The sequence below is a fragment of the Microtus oregoni genome, unplaced genomic scaffold (genome assembly GCF_018167655.1).
Source record: "Microtus oregoni isolate MIOR12 unplaced genomic scaffold, Mior012 000036F_ref0000092, whole genome shotgun sequence".
Classification (NCBI taxonomy): Eukaryota; Metazoa; Chordata; class Mammalia; order Rodentia; family Cricetidae; genus Microtus; species Microtus oregoni.
Window position 1 is genome coordinate 18,153,573 of NW_024543095.1, and position 18,938 is coordinate 18,172,510.

Here is an 18,938-nt window from a genome sequence, read left to right on the forward strand (position 1 = left end):
TAAAAATTTTTTTCAAGACCCAGATTTCAGTTCTTTTGAGTTTGTCCATGGATCCTGGAGTTGGTAATACCACTTGCTAGCAAGGTGCCCCATACTATTTACTTCCATTTCATAGTCCCACCGTTGCCCACTTTTTTTGTTTATTTTGTTTGTTTATTTTTGTTTTTTTCAAGACAGGGTTTCTCTGTGTATCAGCTCTTGCTGCCCCAGAACTCACCTTGTAGATCAGGCTGGCCTCGAACTCACAGAGATCCACTTCCCTCTACCTCCCAAAGGATTGGGAATAAAGGTGTGCGCCACCACTGCCCAGAAGTTTCCTACTTTTGAGTATGATCTGTGACAACCATTGCCCACCTGACCTTCAGGTTAAAGAATAAATCGGGTTTCTTTTCTTCTCCCCAGCCACTCAGGGTGCCCATGCTTGGTAAACCCAAGATCAAACGTCCTCTGTACATGCTGTGGTGCCCTTTCACCGGCAGAGTGGGTGAATAGATAATGTTACCTTTTTGGAGAGGAAGTTTCTTAGCAAAGAAAGCCTCCTTTGCTCTGGACTCCACTTCTGTATCCAGCGCCCAAGGCTTTGAGGCTCCAAGGGTGGGACTTTTTGGAAGGCCTGCTACAGGGATATAATGATTCATCTCAGACTGAAGGCGTTGCAACCAGCCTGGTGCTAAGGCCAGGGCTGGACCTGGAAAATGTGGAGCTCATGAGTTCCTTTGAAAGGGGCCCTCCTTGGCTTGCTGATGTTGTTTTCACAGAAAGTCCCCATCGGCCAGGGGGCACAGGAAGCAGTGCCAAGGAACTGCTGGCTTCCTGCCTAGACCACAGGGTTGGTTCACAGCCACCAGGAACCTTTGGGGTGGGCTCAAGAGCTGCTTGTCTCCCCCTGGACCTGGTGCTGTGCTGTTGTGTAGAAGGACTCATCGGGAGGAGGGAACTCTTAGGGTTGATGTGAGTTTCCAAACACGGTGGACGGGAAGTAGGCCTTCTTAGTCATTAGATCCCAGGATTTCTGGCTCTGGGAACCTTATTGGTCTTAAGCATGTTGAAAGTTATCTTACAGGAGCTGGAGGGAGATGGCTCAGTGGAAGTGCACTGACTCCTCATCCAGAGGACCCAGGTTCAATTCCCAGCAACCACATGGTGGTTCTCAACCATCTGTAACTCCAGTTCCAAGGGATTCAACACCCTCTTCTGGTGTCCCTGGATACCAGGCACACACATGATGTACAGACACACACACAGGCAAAACTCAAATACACATAAAATACAAATGAAAGAAAGAAAGGTATCCTGTAGAAGATCAATCACCTCAATGAGCACATCTGCTTAACTTCTACCTTATATTTCTTTTTAAAAAGGACATCATCTCCTTATTTTCAAACAAAATTTCCTATTTGTGAGCTCATATAGATTGTAAGTGTATAATTTGATGATTTGAACTAGTCTGAATACCCGCAGAGCCAACATACTGTAAGTAGAACAGTTCCTCCACCCTAGAAGGTTTCCCAGCACCCTTCCCAGCTGACCCTCGCCACCATCTCCCAGGTGACCCTTGGTTCTCTTTCGCTAATATGGTGACTGTCATATAAGTGAAATCATATAGTGTGTACTTTTGGATGGCTTGCTTCATTTGAATATTATAACTTATAAGACGTTATTCTGTGTGTGTTTGCGTATATCCATATGTGTCTGTGTTTGTGTGCACGTGTGTATTTCATGACTACACATATGTGTTCTGCAGATACATGTGCATGCCAGAGGACAGTCATGGGTCTTTTTCCTCGAGGCCAGTTAGCGTCTTTTGAGACAGGGTCCCAAACTCACCAAATAGTGTCAGGTGGGGGACAGTCTGGAACTCACCAAATAGATTAGGCTGGCTGACAAAGCCTCAAGGTTCTGCCACAGTTTGTGAGTGGGTTCATCAAGAGCTTTTTGTTTGTTTGTTTGTTGTAATGGAGGGCTGAACCTCTCCCTGCCAGGCACTAACTGAGCCTGCCTGGCTTTGCTCATCAGGAATAGCTCGGTGACAACCCAGAATAAAAGTATATGAGCAGGAGTTACAGGGCTGGTAATTTACAGCATTGGTAGTGCTCTTGCCTAGAGCGTGCCTGTCTGGGTTCCATCCCCAGAGCCACCCAGAAAAAAGAAACACAAAGCGGAAATGCAGCTAATATTCTCTGCTGAGTCAGAGGGAGAGGGTGTTAGCGACTTCCCTCAGTGCTGAGACAGAGCCTTGACAACAGCAGCTCAAGGAAGGAAGAACCTATTCCAGCTTAAGGTCTGAGCAGAAATCCGTGATGTCAAGGGAAGGAAGGCATTGCTGGTCACATTACACTCCCAGGCTGTTCTGTAACCACCGCCCATAGAAGACCCACCCCAAATGTCTTGCCAACATTTGGGGTGGGTCTTTCTACCTCCATTTACCCAGTCCAGAAAATCCTTTTCACGGATGTGCTCAGAGTTGTGGATGACATTATCCCCTTGCCCATCAATACTGAAAACATTACAGAGGGTCTCGAGGAGGAGGTAGTTTTGCTTTGCGCTTACTAGTAACAGTGGGCTTAGTATCTTGGAAAAGCATGGTGGTAAGCTTTGCCCTGGGGGTTGGGGTGGGGGATGGGGAGGTAGGCAGTGGGGACAATTGTAGCACAGGGAGGAAAGTGCAGGCCCTATACCAGTGTCCTCAATTCACCTTTGCAGCAGCCAGATCATGGGAGACTTCAGCAGCCTGAGCAGGAAGTGTGCAGAAGGGAGTCCACTATAGCTCATCTCCTGGTGCCATACGGCTGCTGTCTTGGAGCAGATCCACTCTGTGCCTCATGGAGTTGGCCGGCTCCTGTCACCTGCACTTAGTCTTCCGGGCTGGCCTTCTTGAACAATTTGTTCTTGTCCTACCTTCTTGCACGGTGGCATGCAGCACACCGGGGAAGGAGGTCTGGGCCAGCTGTAGGAGAGGTCATGGAGCCTGCCTCCTGCCTCCTTTTTCTGTTCCTCCTCCCTGGTCCTGCAGTGAAGATCTTTCTGCTCTCCATAGTGAGTCACTTGGCAGACACCATGTTGACACTCGTGGCCTGGGTGATTGGGTCTTTGTGTTGAGCAATGGCCTTCACATTCTGTGCCTACCTTCCCCCAGGCTGAGGTTCCTGGCCTTTGGAACGTGGTCACACCCCAGCCTGGCAAGAGAACGAGGTCACTGAATCTGTATGTGCTGATATTGTAGCCAAGAAAAACAATGCTAATTTCTTTCCTTGTATTGACAGAGCACTTTGTACTTTGTGGGCCACGATTGGCTTCTTTCCCCACCCAGACAGCCTGTGCTTGTCTGGTCCTACTGTGTGTCAGGTGGAGGACAGTTGAACACCATTAAACTGGTGCTAGGAAGAGCCTACTACCATCTATTTGGGAGATCATATGAAGAATGAGTATAAGGAACAGTGAGACATGAGAAGTATAAGCCACGACCGAGAGGAGAGAATAGTTGGTTTGTCTGGAAGAACCTCATAGAGGAGGTGGCATTCGGTAGGTCAGAGGATGATCAGTAGCTTCATGGACTTGGTGGGGTGGTGAAATCCAGGTGGGAAGCATTGCCCGCAGGAAGTTGGGGTGGAAGAAGCAGGTAAAGTAAGATAAGATGTTGGAAAGGTGATCTGGATAGCTCGTGGCGGACATCCGGTGAAGCAACCCTAGTTTAGACCTCCTCTGTAGTAGGAAGCACCCCTGGGGACTTTGGAAAGGTCCCCTTGGAAGCAGTTTGGGTTAGAGTAAAGCGAGACCACAGGTAGTAGGCCACTGTGGCCACCCACTGGAGAGATGCAGCTTAGAGAAGTGGGTGGAGGCTTAGAGGACTGTGTTCTTAATCCTTCCCATGACTAAGTTGTCTTGGGTACCTGTTACACACAAGGTAACGTGGGGCATGGAGAGGAGAGACACACTGGTTCTGCCCATTGAGAAACCCAAGTCCCGGGGGCGGCATTCTCTAGTCAGGTCTGTGTTAGCTGCAGGCAGCAGACATGGTTCAGTAAAGCGACTTTGACAAAGCAAAGAAAGGAAAAAAGAGCGTATGTGGGTGGATGGATGTTGGCTCGTACATGGACTTTTCTAGGCGGTGGAGCTTCAGAGAAGGTGGCGTCCTGGCCATCCCAACACTGTTTTGGAATCTGCACTTTTCTGACATGTCTGATCATTATTCTATGTGGGCTTTCTCTCTCCCGAACCCCCAACAGTCTAAGAATGCTTTTCCTTCTATTTCTTTTGCAGATTGGTTTATTAACTTTTCTTTGACCCTTGGAGCTATATGCTTAACTAGTTTTAAAGACATTTTAGCTGCGGCAAAGAAAATGACATGACATAAAATTTAATTTAATGTATGCAGTTGAGTAGTGTCATTTATATTCACTCTGTGTGGACCCTATTTTGTTTGGTTGGTTTTGTTTTTTGTTTTCTTGAGACGAGGTCTTAGTAAATTGTCTCAGGTCGTCCTCAGACTCGTGACTCTCCTGCCACAGTGTTAAGTACTGCCTGAGTACTAAGATTATAAGCATTTGTCACCCAGTATGGCTAGATATAAAACAGGTTTTTTTTAAAGATTTATTTATTTTATGTGTATGAATGTTTTGCCTGCATGTATTTCTATGTGCTGTGTGCATGCGTGCCTGATGCTCACTGAGGTAAGAAATGGGCATTGGCTTCCCTGGAACTGGAGTTACAGAACATTGTGAGATGCCATACAGCTTTTTGGAAGAGCAACAAATGCTTCTAATTGAAGAGCCAGTTTCTTTAGCCCAAGACATTTTTGAAGGCAGATTTTTCTCTAGCCTTTCCAGGTTAGCCACTAGCACCCATTTAACAGTGCCAGTGAGATGAGTAGCAATTGGGAGACTGGTTCCTATTGGCCCACATGGAGCCATGTTGCTACCCCTGGTTTGTCACCATGAAGGGTGGTCAGAGGAAAAGCGGGTTGTCGCCGCTGAAAGACAGGGCCAGAGCCGCAGGCATCCACTGCAAGCAGATAGCATGTCAACACGGATAACTGCCTGGAGGTGAGCGGTGAGCTCCACGGGACTGATCTTCTGCTGGACTTGTGCAATGGGCAGGGGCGGCACGGTAGGACCATGATGGTGGCTCGTGATGATATGGGGCCCCAGTGCCCTTTCTTGGCTCATTGCTTGCTCCCAGCTGCTGCTAACACCACTGTTGCTCCAGCTTCCCCTCCCCTCCGTGGACCTTAGCCTTCCACTGGCTGCTCCATGTCATACATCCCCTCAGATGTACCTACCCTGTGCCCGTGAAAGGCCTGGAGTCCAGGCCTAAGCAGGGCAGGTCTGAGGCTTTCTGTTTCTCTGCAGGCCTCTCCCTGGAACGCTTGCCCAACTCCATCGCCTCCCACATCCGCCTGACAGAGCGGGAGGAGGAAGTGGTTGCCTGTTTTGAGAGGGCCTCCTGGGTGGCTCAGGTGTTCCTGCAGGAGTTGGAGAAGGTGAGCTGGGAATAGGGGTGCTTTACAAGCAGCTGCTCTCCCTTGACCACAAACTGGGTACTAGAAGAAGGCACCTACGCTCCCGACATGCCACTCCTTTGGTTGGAGAATTCATCATGGTGCCCTGGTTCTGTTAGGGACTCTGCCACAGGGGAGACTTTTAATAAACAAGTGGGTCCGTGTCACGCGAGAACCCCATGGTGAGCTCTGTGTGCCGGCCAGATGTGACAGCCTGTTTATGTATTCACTTGATAACTCCTCACAGCAGCCCTGGGTCAGAGGCGTCACAGGCAGTCCTGTAGTAAATGAAGTTTAGAGAGATCAAACCCTGGCTATGTCAGGAGCTCCTGGACAGCACAGGGCCGTGCTGACTCTTGCCCTTTGTCATCCTTCCCTGCTTCCTGGCACCTCAGGAGAGCTTTGCTGAAGTCCAGGGAAGATGGGCTGTGGTGCCCATTCTCCAAACTTTTCAGAGGTGGACAGAGGCATGAGCCGGATCTGAGCGAGTTCTCAGCCCCACAGTTCCCGCCTTCCCATGGCGGGCCTGTCTTAACTGCACAGGGCATCGACCCCCAGTGCGCCTCGTGGAGGATCTTAGCTCCGCCCTGTGTTGAGGAACTACTCTCACGTCATGCCGTCAAGCCGTGCTCTGAGGGCTCCTGTCACTTAACCCCCAGTGACAGGGGATACAATAGGTGCTGCTATTATTCCCACTTTATAGACGAAGAGTCAGGATTAGAGAGAAGTTCCCACAGCCTCCTGAGTTCATGCAGTCAGTGAGCAGCATTGGCAGGGATGCCAGGGCCTAATCTCTGACTTTTGTGTGTAGCTTTGTGGTACGCAAGTAGAAATTATGTTTTGTGGACATTTAGTCAATGTGAGAGAGAAGGCTCCCCCACACCCCACCTTCGAGACAGGATTTCTCTGTGTAGCCCTGACTGTGCTGGAACTCTCTCAGTGAACCAGGCTGGCCTTGAACTCAGAAATCCACCTGCCTCTGCCTCCTGAGTGCTGGGGTTAAAGGCGTGCAGCACCATCACCCGGCAGATAGAAGGTTCTTTAGCAGAGTGAGTTAGAATTGGTGCATGAAGGAAGGGGTGGATGGGAACTGAGACCCATAATAGTCCAGACGATAGCCAAACGTCTTTGTGTAAATGGCAGAGTTAGCTGCCACCTGTTCTCAGAATTGGCCCTTCCAGAATAGTCTACCTTGGGTCAATCATGTCATTAATCAAGGGACTTTTGACCCCAGTGCTATTGACTTTTGAGTCTGGAATCTTCTTTGCTATGAGAGCCACCCTAGTATTATATGATTTTAGCAGCTCACACCCCAAATTGGAACAACCAGATGTCCTCTGAGGGCCAAATCTCTCTGCCCTGGAGCCTCTTGACTTGGTTGGCTATCAAGAAAAGAGGAGAGATTACAGTCAGGCCTCAGTACCCATTTTCTGGCAGAGGCTGCTCAGAGATTTGGTTGAGTTGACCCTCACAAAGGTCACTGGGATCACTGATGGACAGCTATGTCAGGAGCTCCTTCCACTTCTCATTTTCATAGACATCATGCGCTTTTCCCCTGATGTCCTGGCAAGCCTCCTCTGAACTCTTCGATGACACTGTACCTTTACTCTCCCTCCTCAGACTTCAAACAACAGCGCCTCTCGGCACCTGAAAGGCAGCCCCTCAGCTGACTATGAACTCACGTACTTCTTGGAAGCTGCCCTCCAGAGTGCGTATGTGAAGAACCTGAAGAAAGGGTAGGTGCTGTTGGTCTAGAAAGCCCTGGATGCTTCTCTCTGGGCCTGGGCTTTCCACACCTGCCTTACTCGGTTCCGGCTGTTTTCCTGTGCACGTGTGTGTGTGTACACGCATACATGTTTGTGTGCACGTGTGTGTGCATGTATGTGCACTCTTCTAGAGAACTACTTAGAGCTAGCTTGCTTGGGTTAGGCTCATGTTGGATGGGGTGTTCAGAAGGCCATGTCGTAGGAACAATTGAAGCAGTAAAACCTGGGCATGAACAGGAGGAGCCCAGACAGGCATTTGTGGAGAACCAGAAGTGGTTCTCTTCAAAGGGACCAATGGGAGCCCCAAACCTGGAAGCTGGTGCTGGGGGCAGGGGCTCACCAGCCAGCACCCACCGGGTGGTGGTCACTGTGAAGTTATAGGCAAAGTCATTTCATTTTTATTAGCCTGGTTCTTGCTCACTTAAGTTTTCAATGGATCATAAAGGCGTGAAGGGCAGGGAGGGTAAAAACATTCTTTTGAGGAGCCATCCTCAAAGAGGGAGCAGGAAGCTTGTATTCCTGTGCATTGCCTTGCGGCCCAAAATGTCAGTCTTCGTCATCTGTTTCTGTGAATAATGAGGGGGTGGCTGGTGTTCTGTGCCAGGCTGAGAGTGGTGGCTTCTGGTGTGTGGTGGGTGATCCTTTTAAGGGAGCTGTAGAATCAGGAGGGCACCCTACAGGCAAGCATGACTCAGAGATGAGCCTGCAGGCTTCCGTGCAGGTGGAGGTAGGGGTTCCTGGCTACCCCTGCAGCAGAGATTTGGGGCTTGCTCGGCTTCTTGGCATCATTACAGTCTCCTCTGGACACTGTGGATTGGGGCTGGATGATGTCACTGACGGGACTTGTGTACTGCGTGCAGCCTGTTTCCAGGGAAGAGAAGGCATGTCTTGTGTCTCCCCTCCTCTCCCTCATTCTCACAGCCAGCCAGTAGATATTACAAAGATATTACCTCTCTTTCAAGGTGGCCAAGGGTCAGATCATGGTCACATGACTTCCTTCTCACAGGGACTCTAAAGTCCTTGTGTCATTTTTGGTATGACACATTCTAGAAAGTGTCGCTTTGTTCTTATTATTTAATCTGCGTTTGAGCAGATCGATTCCTGCACATGGCATCTGTTTAGTTAGAAAACTAAATACCACTTTTTCTCTACTCTTATGCTCAACACAGACTACATCTATGATAAAAGGTGGGGTTTCCCCCACTCTGATGAGCTCTGTAGGGGGTGTCCCTTACAATTTAGTTCAATCTTGACATTAGCCAATAGGCTCAGAGCCGTAAGACTATCTATCAATCTACTCACAAAGCAGGTGCCAGGCCACCCAAAACTTTTGTCTCACTTAGCTGCAAACTACAGCTTCTATGACCTGTTTTCAGGTTCAGTGATTTGCTGGATCAGTCCACAGACGTAGGAATGGTTCATTTCCTAGATTACCTGCTTCTCACACAGTGATCTAGAGGAGGAGATGCAGTAGCAGGGCCCGGAGGCTCCATGCCATCTCAACGAATCACCGCCCCCCGTGTGTCCTGCTTCCTGAAAACTCCCTAGACCTGGTGCTTTGGGATGTTCTATTGTGACACCAGCATCCTGATAGGTGCTCACTTATGGTTGATACCCACAATGCCTTGAGGCAGGCATGGTCCTTCTCGCTATTTCACAAGCAAGGAAAATAGGTTTGGAGAGTTTGGGGACTTGCCCGTGGTCACACAGACTCTGGCAGCAGAGTGTGGATTCTCTCCCAAGGATAGCGCCTTTAGGACTATACTTCAAACCCTGGTGCCCTGCCAGACATGAGGAATGTACAGAGGTAAACTGTTTCTACCTCGGTACCCTATATTCTGTTCAGGAATTCTTGCGGTATCCCTATCACCAAGCGTCTGGTGCATAGGTCTCCCCAAGGCCCAGGCCACATGCTTAGCTATATCCATCTCAGCTTCTTCTACCTCCTAGGAGTGGCTTCACAGAGCCAAGCTCCAATATCTGGGGAAGAACTCCACTTTTGTTCCAGGCACTGAGGACGGAGTTCAGAGTCATCCCTCATCCGGAAAGCGCAGCTCTGTGCAGGGACATTTGGTTGAGCGGGGACACCCTTGTTAGGAACACTGGCCCCCTGCTGTGCTGGAGGCCCAGGGCACTTGGAGCACCCATACACCAAGTGATACCTACAAACAAGGGTTCGAGATCAAATGAGGTCTAGAGAACTTTACAGCCTTTGCCTCCTCTGAGAGGTTTGGTCTCTGTCTCAAAAGTCTATGTCTTTCAACTCATTGTTTCCTAAGCTGATGTGGCCAGAACCCTTTCCCAAAGATCGGCCGTTCCTAGTTTCTGAGTCTCTATCTAGGGCCTAGCGAAAGCCTGCTGTTCCTAGCCGCAGGCCATGGTTCGTTGTGTGTCTGTGCCCACCTAGCCCTGGCTTGACTTCAGGAGCAGTGAGCTCAGCCATATTCCCCTCCACTCCCACTGTAGGTAACTTCCTGGGAGTGAAAGGTGGCCAGGAACACGAGAGGCTCACATCCCCAGCAGCATGTACATTAGCATCTTGTTGGTTTTAGAAGGGGGGAGATAAATCGATATGTAGGTATATGTAGGTGGACTTTTCTGTCCCACCAGCTGCTCCCTAAATAACCACACAGAAACTCATTATTAATTATAATGCTCGACTGAGAGCTTAGGCTTGTCTCCAGCCTGCTCTTACAACTTAAATGAACCCATTCCTATCATCTGGGTGCTGCCCTGAGGCTTGTTTACCTCGTCTATGAACGTCCCATGTTGCCTCTTCCTGGTCTGGCTCAGAACTCTCGTGACTCCCTGACTCTGCCCTTTCTTTTTCCTAACATTCTCTCATTCCCCCAAATCCTGCTTAGCCATTGGCCGATCAGCTTTTCATTAACAATGAGAACAACACATCTTCACAGTGTACCGGAGGATTATTCCATTCGTGTGTGTTTGTTAGAAAACACACCCAGCAGACCTCAAGATATCCCTGGTGATTATCCAGGGCAGGGGTTGAGCTGACCACCAGCGTTGACCAATCATGGCTGTGTAATGGCCTCCATATAAGCTGATCACCAGCCTTGACCAATCATGGCTGTGTAATGGCCTCCGTATGTGCTGACCACCAGCGTTGACCAATCATGGCTGTGTAGTGGCCTCCGTATGAGCTGCTCACCAGACTTGACCAATCATGGCTATGTAACAGCTTCCGTATGAGCTGCTCACCAGCGTTGACCAATCATGGCTGTGTAATGGCCTTCGTAAAAATCGACCGCCCTTGCTGCAGCCAGTGCTTGTGGGGCCATGAATGTGTCCCTTCTCCAAAACCTGTTTTCCTTGCTTGTGAAATAGTAAGGAGGACCATGCCTGCCTCATAGCATTGTGGGTATTAAACCTACAAACCCAGACTGCTGGTGTCACGACTTCTTGGACCATCAAAACCAGGAACATTGTCAGCTGGTTTTAGTATTTTTTTTTTCATTCAGTTCATGGTTGAATAAGCTGCTAGCCTAGGTATAAATTTTACACTTTTAATTTTTCTTATTTTAGTCTCATGAGTACAAGGCCAGGCAGTATGGTGTCCCCATTTAAACACAGATGTGGTTAAATGCCCAGACAGTTACTACTCAGGGTGGGGCTGCCCACAGCCCTGGACTTCCTAGACCACCTGTGGCTATGGAGGGAACCCAGAGTACACAGAGGCACTGAGGAGCCCAGCTGTCCCCACCCACCGCCACATCTGTTTTTATGTTCTGGTGCTTTTTGAGTTGACAGTCATCGGTTTCAGAGACACAATCTGGTTCCTGTTTTCACTGCCTAGAGACCGTGGCTTGGGTCTGCCATTGTCCTGGCCTTGCTGTGTCTGAGAGGCCTTCTGACACCCCTCCACTCAGGAGCATCTCTAGTTGCTAGGTAGAAGTCCTCAAGGGTGAGAAAAGATGATGGCACCTTAAGACCCCTGCCTTGGAGCTTTGTGGGAAAGGTCAGGGTCATTTGTTTAAGGCTGTCAGCCCTTTATGAAGCCCCGTGTGAGCCTGCACAGCAGATGGGCATCGCCTGTTTCTATAAATAAAACTGTCGTCAGAACAGCCACACTCATTCATTCATTTGTGAATCGTCTCTCTGCACACACCCTGTGTTTATCATTTTAGGGGGTAGAGGTGGTGGTAGTAGTGGTGTTTCAAGACAGAGTCTCATTGTATAGTCCTGACTGCCCTGGAACTCACTATGTAGACCAGGCTGGCCTCGAACTCACAGAGATGTAGCCTCTGCCTCCTGAGTGCTGGGATTAAAGGCATGCGCCACTACGCCAGGCTTATATTTACCGTCTATATTTGTAGACAATTTACTGAGCCCTAAGTAGAGCTTAGGAGTCTCCAGGAGCCTCAGGACACAATGAAAGAGGATGTTCTTATATATGGAGGTCTTGTGGAATAAAACTTGTAGGACAGGGACAGGTCTAATTTCAATATTCTCTCTCCAACCATTCATTTAGTAAATAATCCTTCTAATAATTTGTGCTCCTTAAACTACATGCTGAATTTCCACCAGACACGTTTTTGTTGTTGTTTTTCAAGACAGGGTTTCTTTGTATAGCCCTGGTTATCCTGGAACTCACTCTGTAGACCAGGCTGACTTCGAACTCAGAGATCCACCTGCCTCTGCTTCCCTAGTGTCGCGATTAACTAGTCAGATACTAGTTAAATACTTTGTTTGCATAGTTAAGTCCTTCCAACAGCTCTCTGAGATCGTAGTTAGTATCTCTACTTCTCATGGGAAACAGAGGCAGAGAATAAAAGTAACTTTGTCTTGGCTGGAGCTATCAGCTCATGGATCTGTCTGATTGACACATGGATCTGTCTGATTGACATTTGGAGCCTGCCTTCCTTTTGAACTCTATGCAGCCGAGACTGATCTTGAACTTCCAATCTTTCCATCTCTGCATCCTGAGTGTCGGTCTTAATAGGTGTGTGCCACACAGCCAGTTTCTGTGGTGCTGGGATCGAATCTACGGTTTACGCATGCCGAGTGAGTACTCTTACCAACCCAGCTGCAGCCACAGCCCATAGCTGCCCAGCGCTGCTCCTAGCAGAAGTCCTCTGACTGTGACCTTGCCCAGCCCTCCAAAGCCTGCAGCTTAGCGGTGGTTTCCCAGAGCCTGTGCACGCTTGGCTGATGCTGGGCCCCTGCTGTGAAAAGTCAGTGGGCGTTAGAGAAAGTCACGGGTGAGTGGACTGGGAATCCACTGAGGTTTCCTTTACTCTGTCTCTACTCCCTCTGCTCTTCGTCCTCTGCCGTCCAGGGACTGTGAGGGCTCAGTGAGAGGGAAGGAACAGTCTTTATCTGTGGGAGACACTGCTGTTTACACCCTCCCCACACACACCTTGACGCCCTCTCTCTATCCACCCCACCCCCATCTTCTGCAGGGGTAGAGAGGTCAAAGTGTCAAGGACAGCCAGGAGGGAAAGAGAGAGTATTTGGTTTTTCAAGCGTCTGGTGGGTGCCAGACTGGACCACGTGTCTTCTGAAGAAGGTCACACAGTCCTACTTCACTCCTGAGTCATTGGCTCAACCCCACCCACCAAGACTGTAGGACAGGTCTGCCTGTCCTTCAGCTCCAGTCCCTTTCCAAGGTTTGGGGTGCAGGAAGGCATTCTGCCCTCTGGATACTGTGTGGAGGATTGCACCCTGATCTGGTAATCGGGGCCATGAGCGGATCTTCAGCGTACTCACTTGGTTCCTTCTGCCCTCTGTCACGTGATCAGAGGATGGCTCTGACTGCGGGTCCTCCCTCCTCCACCGCACCCAAGCTGCCTGTCGCTCCCTCCTGCATGCTGCACACTCAGGCAGGAAGATCGTGAGTGAGAGCCTGGGCACGTGAGGTCCCCCAGCAGGTAGAGGCATTAACTTGCCTACGCTGTCAGGAAAAGGGCAAGTCAGTTCAGATGTTTTTCTGTTCAGGCTGACTTGGCTCCCATCTCTTCATCACTTCCCCCCCCCCCCCCCCCCAGGGCACATTTCAGCCCCAGAAGCCCAGACACTGGCTCCACCCTGGCCACAGCACATCAAGCGGAATGGAAATTAATCATCACTTCTTGCCAAGCAAACAGCCCAAATGTTTAAAGTCTCCGAGTGCGGGCAGAAGTCCCCAGGACACATGGCAGTTACTCAGTCCCCTGTCGGTTCCCTGTGCCTCATGCAGGCCAGACACGGCCCCCGAATTTACAGACAGATTTAAAGCAGGGTCGCAGTGCTCTGGGCTCACCTGGTGACAGGTTCTTCCTCGGAACCCTTTCTTACACTAGTAGCTCATGTTTGCTCACCGCATGAAAGGCAGAAGGGGGTTGCCCTTCTGCGTAGGCCTCTGAGGGAAGAACAGATACAGTCCCCGTCTTCCAAATGAAGAGGGAAGGAACTTGTCTGGTGGCCAAGCCTTGGAAACAGGCACATCAGCTGCGTCCATACGACCCCTCCACCTACGGCTTTGCTCACTACCTAATCCCAGCCCAGCATAGCCTGCCCACAGTAGGTCTGCATCCGTGACCTTTGTAATTACATGTTGTCATTGTCCTTTAGTTAAAGTGCAGAGGTTGGGGAAAAACCGGTTCTAATTTTGTTCTTAAATATATTAGTCTCCTAACCCATAATTTTTCTGCCTCACTGTTTTTTTGTGTTAATTTGGGGGACAGTCTGGGCCACGGTAGGTTTTATCAACATCTCTATCTCTGGCCTTTTACCCTTTAGATGCCAGAAGCATTTCCGCCAAGAATGACAACCAAAAATACGTTCCCAGGCAATGGTGAATGCTGGGGTGGGAGGGAGTTCAGAAGGTTCTAGGGTGGAGGGCTGGCTGAATTGCATTTGCAGCTGGTTAAATCACAGCCCTGCACATCTGAGTTTGTGGGGTCTGGAAGGTAAGAGCCATCCTTGCCGGTGTGCAGGAGGGGTCCAGATCGGGGGAGAACACTTGTAAGGGCCTAGACAGCCCCGAGACCAGCCCAGGCAGCTAATTCCCAAAGAGCCCTGTATCCGCAGTGTGTAAGGAGCCTTCCTGTGTCCCGCCAGCTCCCAAAGAATAAACGTGGAGACTTATTACTAATTATAAAAGCTTAATTATAAATTAACCCATTATATTAATCTGTGTTCTACCATGTGGCATTATCTCTCTTCCCTCTTGCACGTCCTGTTTCCCCCCTGTGTCTGGCTGGCGACTCTGCCTTTCTTTTTCCCAGTGTCCTCTGTGTCCCCAGAAGTCCCGCCTAACCAACCTCTTCTTACCTCGCCATTGGCCATTCAATTCCTTATTAAAGGAATCAGAAGTGGCCTTGGCAAAGATGCATCTTCACAGTGTAGACAAATGCACCCCAGCAGCTGTGGATGGACCTGTGGACAGGTCCAGGCAGGGCCCAAGAGGGCAGGAGGTGGGCGGGCTGCTGCCTGGGATGGGGTGGACTGCAGGAGTGGCTCAGTCCTGGAAGAGGGGCCTCTGCTGAGAAACGGGTGGGGCCAGACTGAGCAGTGCCTCCTGGTCCCCACAAAACACCTACCTCAGCAAAAGCTACCCCTGCCAAGCCAAAGATTTGATATTGTTCCTGAGATTGGTCTTGTCCACTCACACAGTGGGTGACATTCACTGGATCTCCAGGTTCCCTCTTATTCTGAGCTTCCAGAAACCTAGGCCTCTTTCATGCTGGCTAAGTCTGAGACCGGTGCCCGGTTACTCATGGGCCTGAGTGACATTCCCTTTTTCCAGAGGCCTTGCCCTGTTTATTTAGCAGCTAATTCCTCCTGGTGACTCCTGACCTTTGTGCTGTGGTGTCCTACCTAAGTTAATGTAAAAAGGCCCTGTGAACAGGATAGGGGCCAGGAAGCCTGGGGACCGTCACTTTCCCACCTCAGCCACTAGAGGGCAGGCGTGGATTCCAGTTGGATCCTGGCCCCAAGCAGTTCTGTGGCAGCTGGGCCTCCAGGAGAATGAATGCTGGACCCGGAATTCTGCCTATGGAGGCTCTGGAAGGAGCTTGGGTCTCCGAGAAGCAGCTTCAGGAGTGAGGCAGGGGAGAGGTAACGCAATGTGAACCAAGAGAGCTGGTGCCGCCATCAGTGCTCCGACCACAGTGGTTCTGAGGGTCCCAGGCACCTGCCAAGAACGGGAGCTGGAGCCGACTCTGCTCCTTCATGCAGCGTGGGCAAAGGGCTGTTTCTCTTTGGTTTGGTGTTCCCGTCCTTCTCCCTAGAGCTGGCAGAGCCCATTCTCTGCTCAGGGTTGGGGTGAGTTTGAGTCAAGTGGGCTGTGTGCTTTTTGTTTATTCTTTATAATACATTGTTGTGATTACTAAAGCAACATCTACTTTACACTGCATTCCAACCAAGAGAGAAAGGAGTGTGTTCCAAGGGAGCCACCTCCCGCCCACTCCTGGCTAGGTGGCTCCTTTAAAGTCCTGTAAGTCAATCAGTCAATCAGTCAATCCCTTCCCCCCAAATTGCCCTACTTTGTCTGCCAGGGGCTGATCTGAGAGCAAAGTGTCACTTTAGATTACTGATGGCAATGCTGTCTGGTTCTCGGCAGCCACAAGCGTACGTGTATCTGCAGGGCCTGGCAGAAGGGGGCAGCGCTGTTATCAGTGGAGTCCAGGGACCTAAAGGTTCAACACCCCAGTATTCTGTGTTGTGCTTTGCTCTGGGGGGCAGGCTTCTCTGCAGGCACAGCTCTTATTCGTCCTTGTGCCCACTCACACGACCTTCCCCAGCTGGCTGGAGAAGAAAACCCACTGCCTGGGTGAACTCCCCATCCAACATTCCTGTTTTCCATGCTCGGCCTGACTCTGAAGGTAGAAATTTTGACTTTGAGGCAGATGGTTTGGGTCTGTGGTGAAAACTAACAGCTTGTGTAACTGCTGAACTTTACCTGGCCTTGTCCTCCGTGACCGGGGTCTACCATTTTGCAACGCTCCTCTGGGTTCTTGACTAGAAATCTCTCGTGTACAATGCCAGCCCTCAGATGGGGACTTACATTAGGACTGTGTGCACCACTCTCCTCTCAATCAGCTCTATCTAATTTATCATTTTATTTCAAATCAACACCCTTGTACTTAAGCACCTACTGTGTACAAAAACCTTGCGATGAGTTCCTAGAAAGTCAAGAGCGGTTGCTTTAGCAGCCCACAGATGCCTGTATGCAAGGCCATGGGTGAGCTGTGCACTCGCTCAGCCTCTCCTCATCTATGCCACAGTGACTCACTGGCTGCCAGTTGCAAATGGGGTCGCTGACCGCGTACTTAGCATGCAGAAGGCACTTTGTGGTGACACAGTGACCTGAGTCCCAGGAGTTCTGGAGCTCAGATGGCCAGGAGAGGAAAGTGGGAGGGTAGAGGTGGTCGCGGGGTCTCGGAGCTGAAAGTGCTGTGTCAGCCTATGGCCTTGCGCAGGTAATGCCCAGAAAGACAAGTACCTTTCAGGCCTTAGTTTCCCATCAGAGAGGGTTAGAGTGGAATATTTTATTTATATTAGTTATATTTGATGGTATTGGGATGGATTACCTTTACGCTTGGCAAGTACTCTGAGTTACAGCCTATCCCGCAACGGTCATTTCTCTTTTTAAATAATAATTTGAGACAGGGTTTTCTCTGTGTAGTCCTGGCTGTCCTGGAACTCGCTCTGTAGATCAGGCTGGCCTCGAACTCAAAAGATCCATCTGCCTCTGCCTCCTGAGTGCTGGGATGAAAGGCGTGCGCCAGCTCCACCTGTCCCAGTGGTCATCTCGTAAGGGCATTGCGTACATTACGTGTTCTGCTTAGACTGGCGTGATGCAGTCTTGTGAAGAATTGTGAAGACTGAACGCAGTCACGGGCTCTGGGAACGTGCGCCAGTGTGGCTGCGGGGGCTGCGGGGCTTCCTGGCTGCAGGGTCCACCTCCACCTGGAGCCCTCCACCCCCGCCGCTTGGCCAATTGGACTTGACTTTAGTTAGAACCAAAGGCTTCCTGGCTCCTCCCTGTGCAGCCTGTCTCTGGCTAAGGTTTGTTTGAGACTCTGTTTGGATAATGTTAAAAGTGAGCAGCTTGGCTCAGAAAGGTCAGCGGGAAAGATCAGAACAAAGAGATCTTTCAAGCCGGTTTCTCACGGGGCAACCAGCGAGAGCTGGGGAAAGCCCCAGCTCCACCTGGCGCGGGCAGCTGCAGGTTGGGCTAGGATGGCTCAGGCTGTGGCCATCTGGGCCATTTGAGAACCTCCACCTAGGCCTTTCTTGGAGGGGCAAGCTGAGGTAGGGGCCATTCTCGGCACTCACAGCAGAGCCAGGCAACCTAGGCTAGGATTCCACCTCTCCCTGTGTGGCCGTGGCCACTGGAACCTATTGTGTGGATTGTTTCTTTAAAGACAGTCAATAAAAATTGAGATTGACTCAAAACACGCCTAAGGGTGAAGATTTACTCTGCGAAAGAATTCCCGGGAGCCTATTCATGTGCCCAGATCCCTTATAGATCTGAAAATTATTAAAAAAAAACAAACAAAAAGCTTTGGAATATAAGATTGCATTAGAATGCGGTACTAGTTCCTTAAATGTGTGCCGGAGTGGTCAGTGCGGCACATCGGTGTCCCCTCCGCAGCATCCAGGAGCGACGTCTCTGCTGCTCTAGGAATGTGAAGACTTTGGCAGTGACCGAGGTGGCAGTCCCTCCTGTGGCAGAGGAAGAAGAGGCATCAGGCTCTCTTGGCTCCAGCCTCCCAGTCATAGTCTGGGCCAGACTGCTGGAGAAGAGGCTGGCAGGCCGCCCATAGAGTGGAAAATCACCCACGGCCCCAGGAGTGGCCTGCCTCCTCTCGGGACCAGCCTGCCTGAGCCTGTGGACTCTACAGTCAGGATGGTTATCTCCTCTTCCTGGGAGCCCCCATCTGTCTTCATCCTCCTTTTGTGATGGGCGTGGTCCGTCTCCTGGGGAAACTGTTCTTGCTGGGGGCTGGTGGGAGATGACAGTGAAACTATGCCCTGTCCCTGAAGCACTTCTGCTTTCTACTAGTGGTTATTGTTGCTCGTGAGCATCCGAGTAAAGAAAGTTACAATGTCAGGAGCATAGCCTTCAGAATGCCGCTAGCAGAAGAGAGAAAGTTACAATGTCAGGAGCATAACCTTCAGAATGCCAGCTAGCAGAAGAGAGAAAGTTACAATGTCAGGAGCATAGCCTTCAGAATGCCCCCTAGCAGAAGAGAGAGAAAGTTACAATGTCAGGAGCATAGCCTTCAGAATGCCAGCTGGCGGAAAAGAGAAGGATTCATAACGGCCCTCCACTGCATATGTTGGTCTATTTGGGCATAGTTAGCACTTTCCCAAAAGCTCTATAGAGAAACGAGTCCTCCTAGAGCCAGGAAGACATACAGAGGCCACCCCATACTCCCAGGAGTGTGGCATTTCCATGCCCTTCTGAAACCTGACTTCTCTGGTTTGATCAAAGTCAGATTCCCACCTGAGTCTCCCATTATAGATTGCATGCAATATATTTTGATCTTATTCACCTTCTCCTTCCCCGAATTCCTCCTAGGTACCCTTCTCCCTAACTTGCCCCCCCCCATGTCCTTTTTTTTCTTTTACAATCCACCGAGTCCAATTTGTATTGAATGTATACTCCTGGGTGTGGGCCAAACCAGGAGCCACACCCTTAAAGAAAACTGACTCTCCCTTCTCCA

The 18,938-nt window shown here is 50.2% G+C and overlaps 1 protein-coding gene across 4 annotated transcripts in view; it reads left to right on the forward strand.

Moving 5' to 3' along the window:
* The window catches only part of Ttc7a (tetratricopeptide repeat domain 7A), a 110,705-nt gene that overhangs the window by 20,154 nt on the left and 71,613 nt on the right, over positions 1–18,938 (forward strand). For all 4 annotated transcript variants that reach the window (XM_041630983.1, XM_041630981.1, XM_041630982.1 and 1 more), the window contains exons 4-5: positions 5,349–5,479; positions 7,118–7,233. In XM_041630983.1, coding sequence (XP_041486917.1) covers positions 5,349–5,479; positions 7,118–7,233 — 247 coding nt within the window. The remainder of the gene's footprint in view (positions 1–5,348; positions 5,480–7,117; positions 7,234–18,938) is intronic.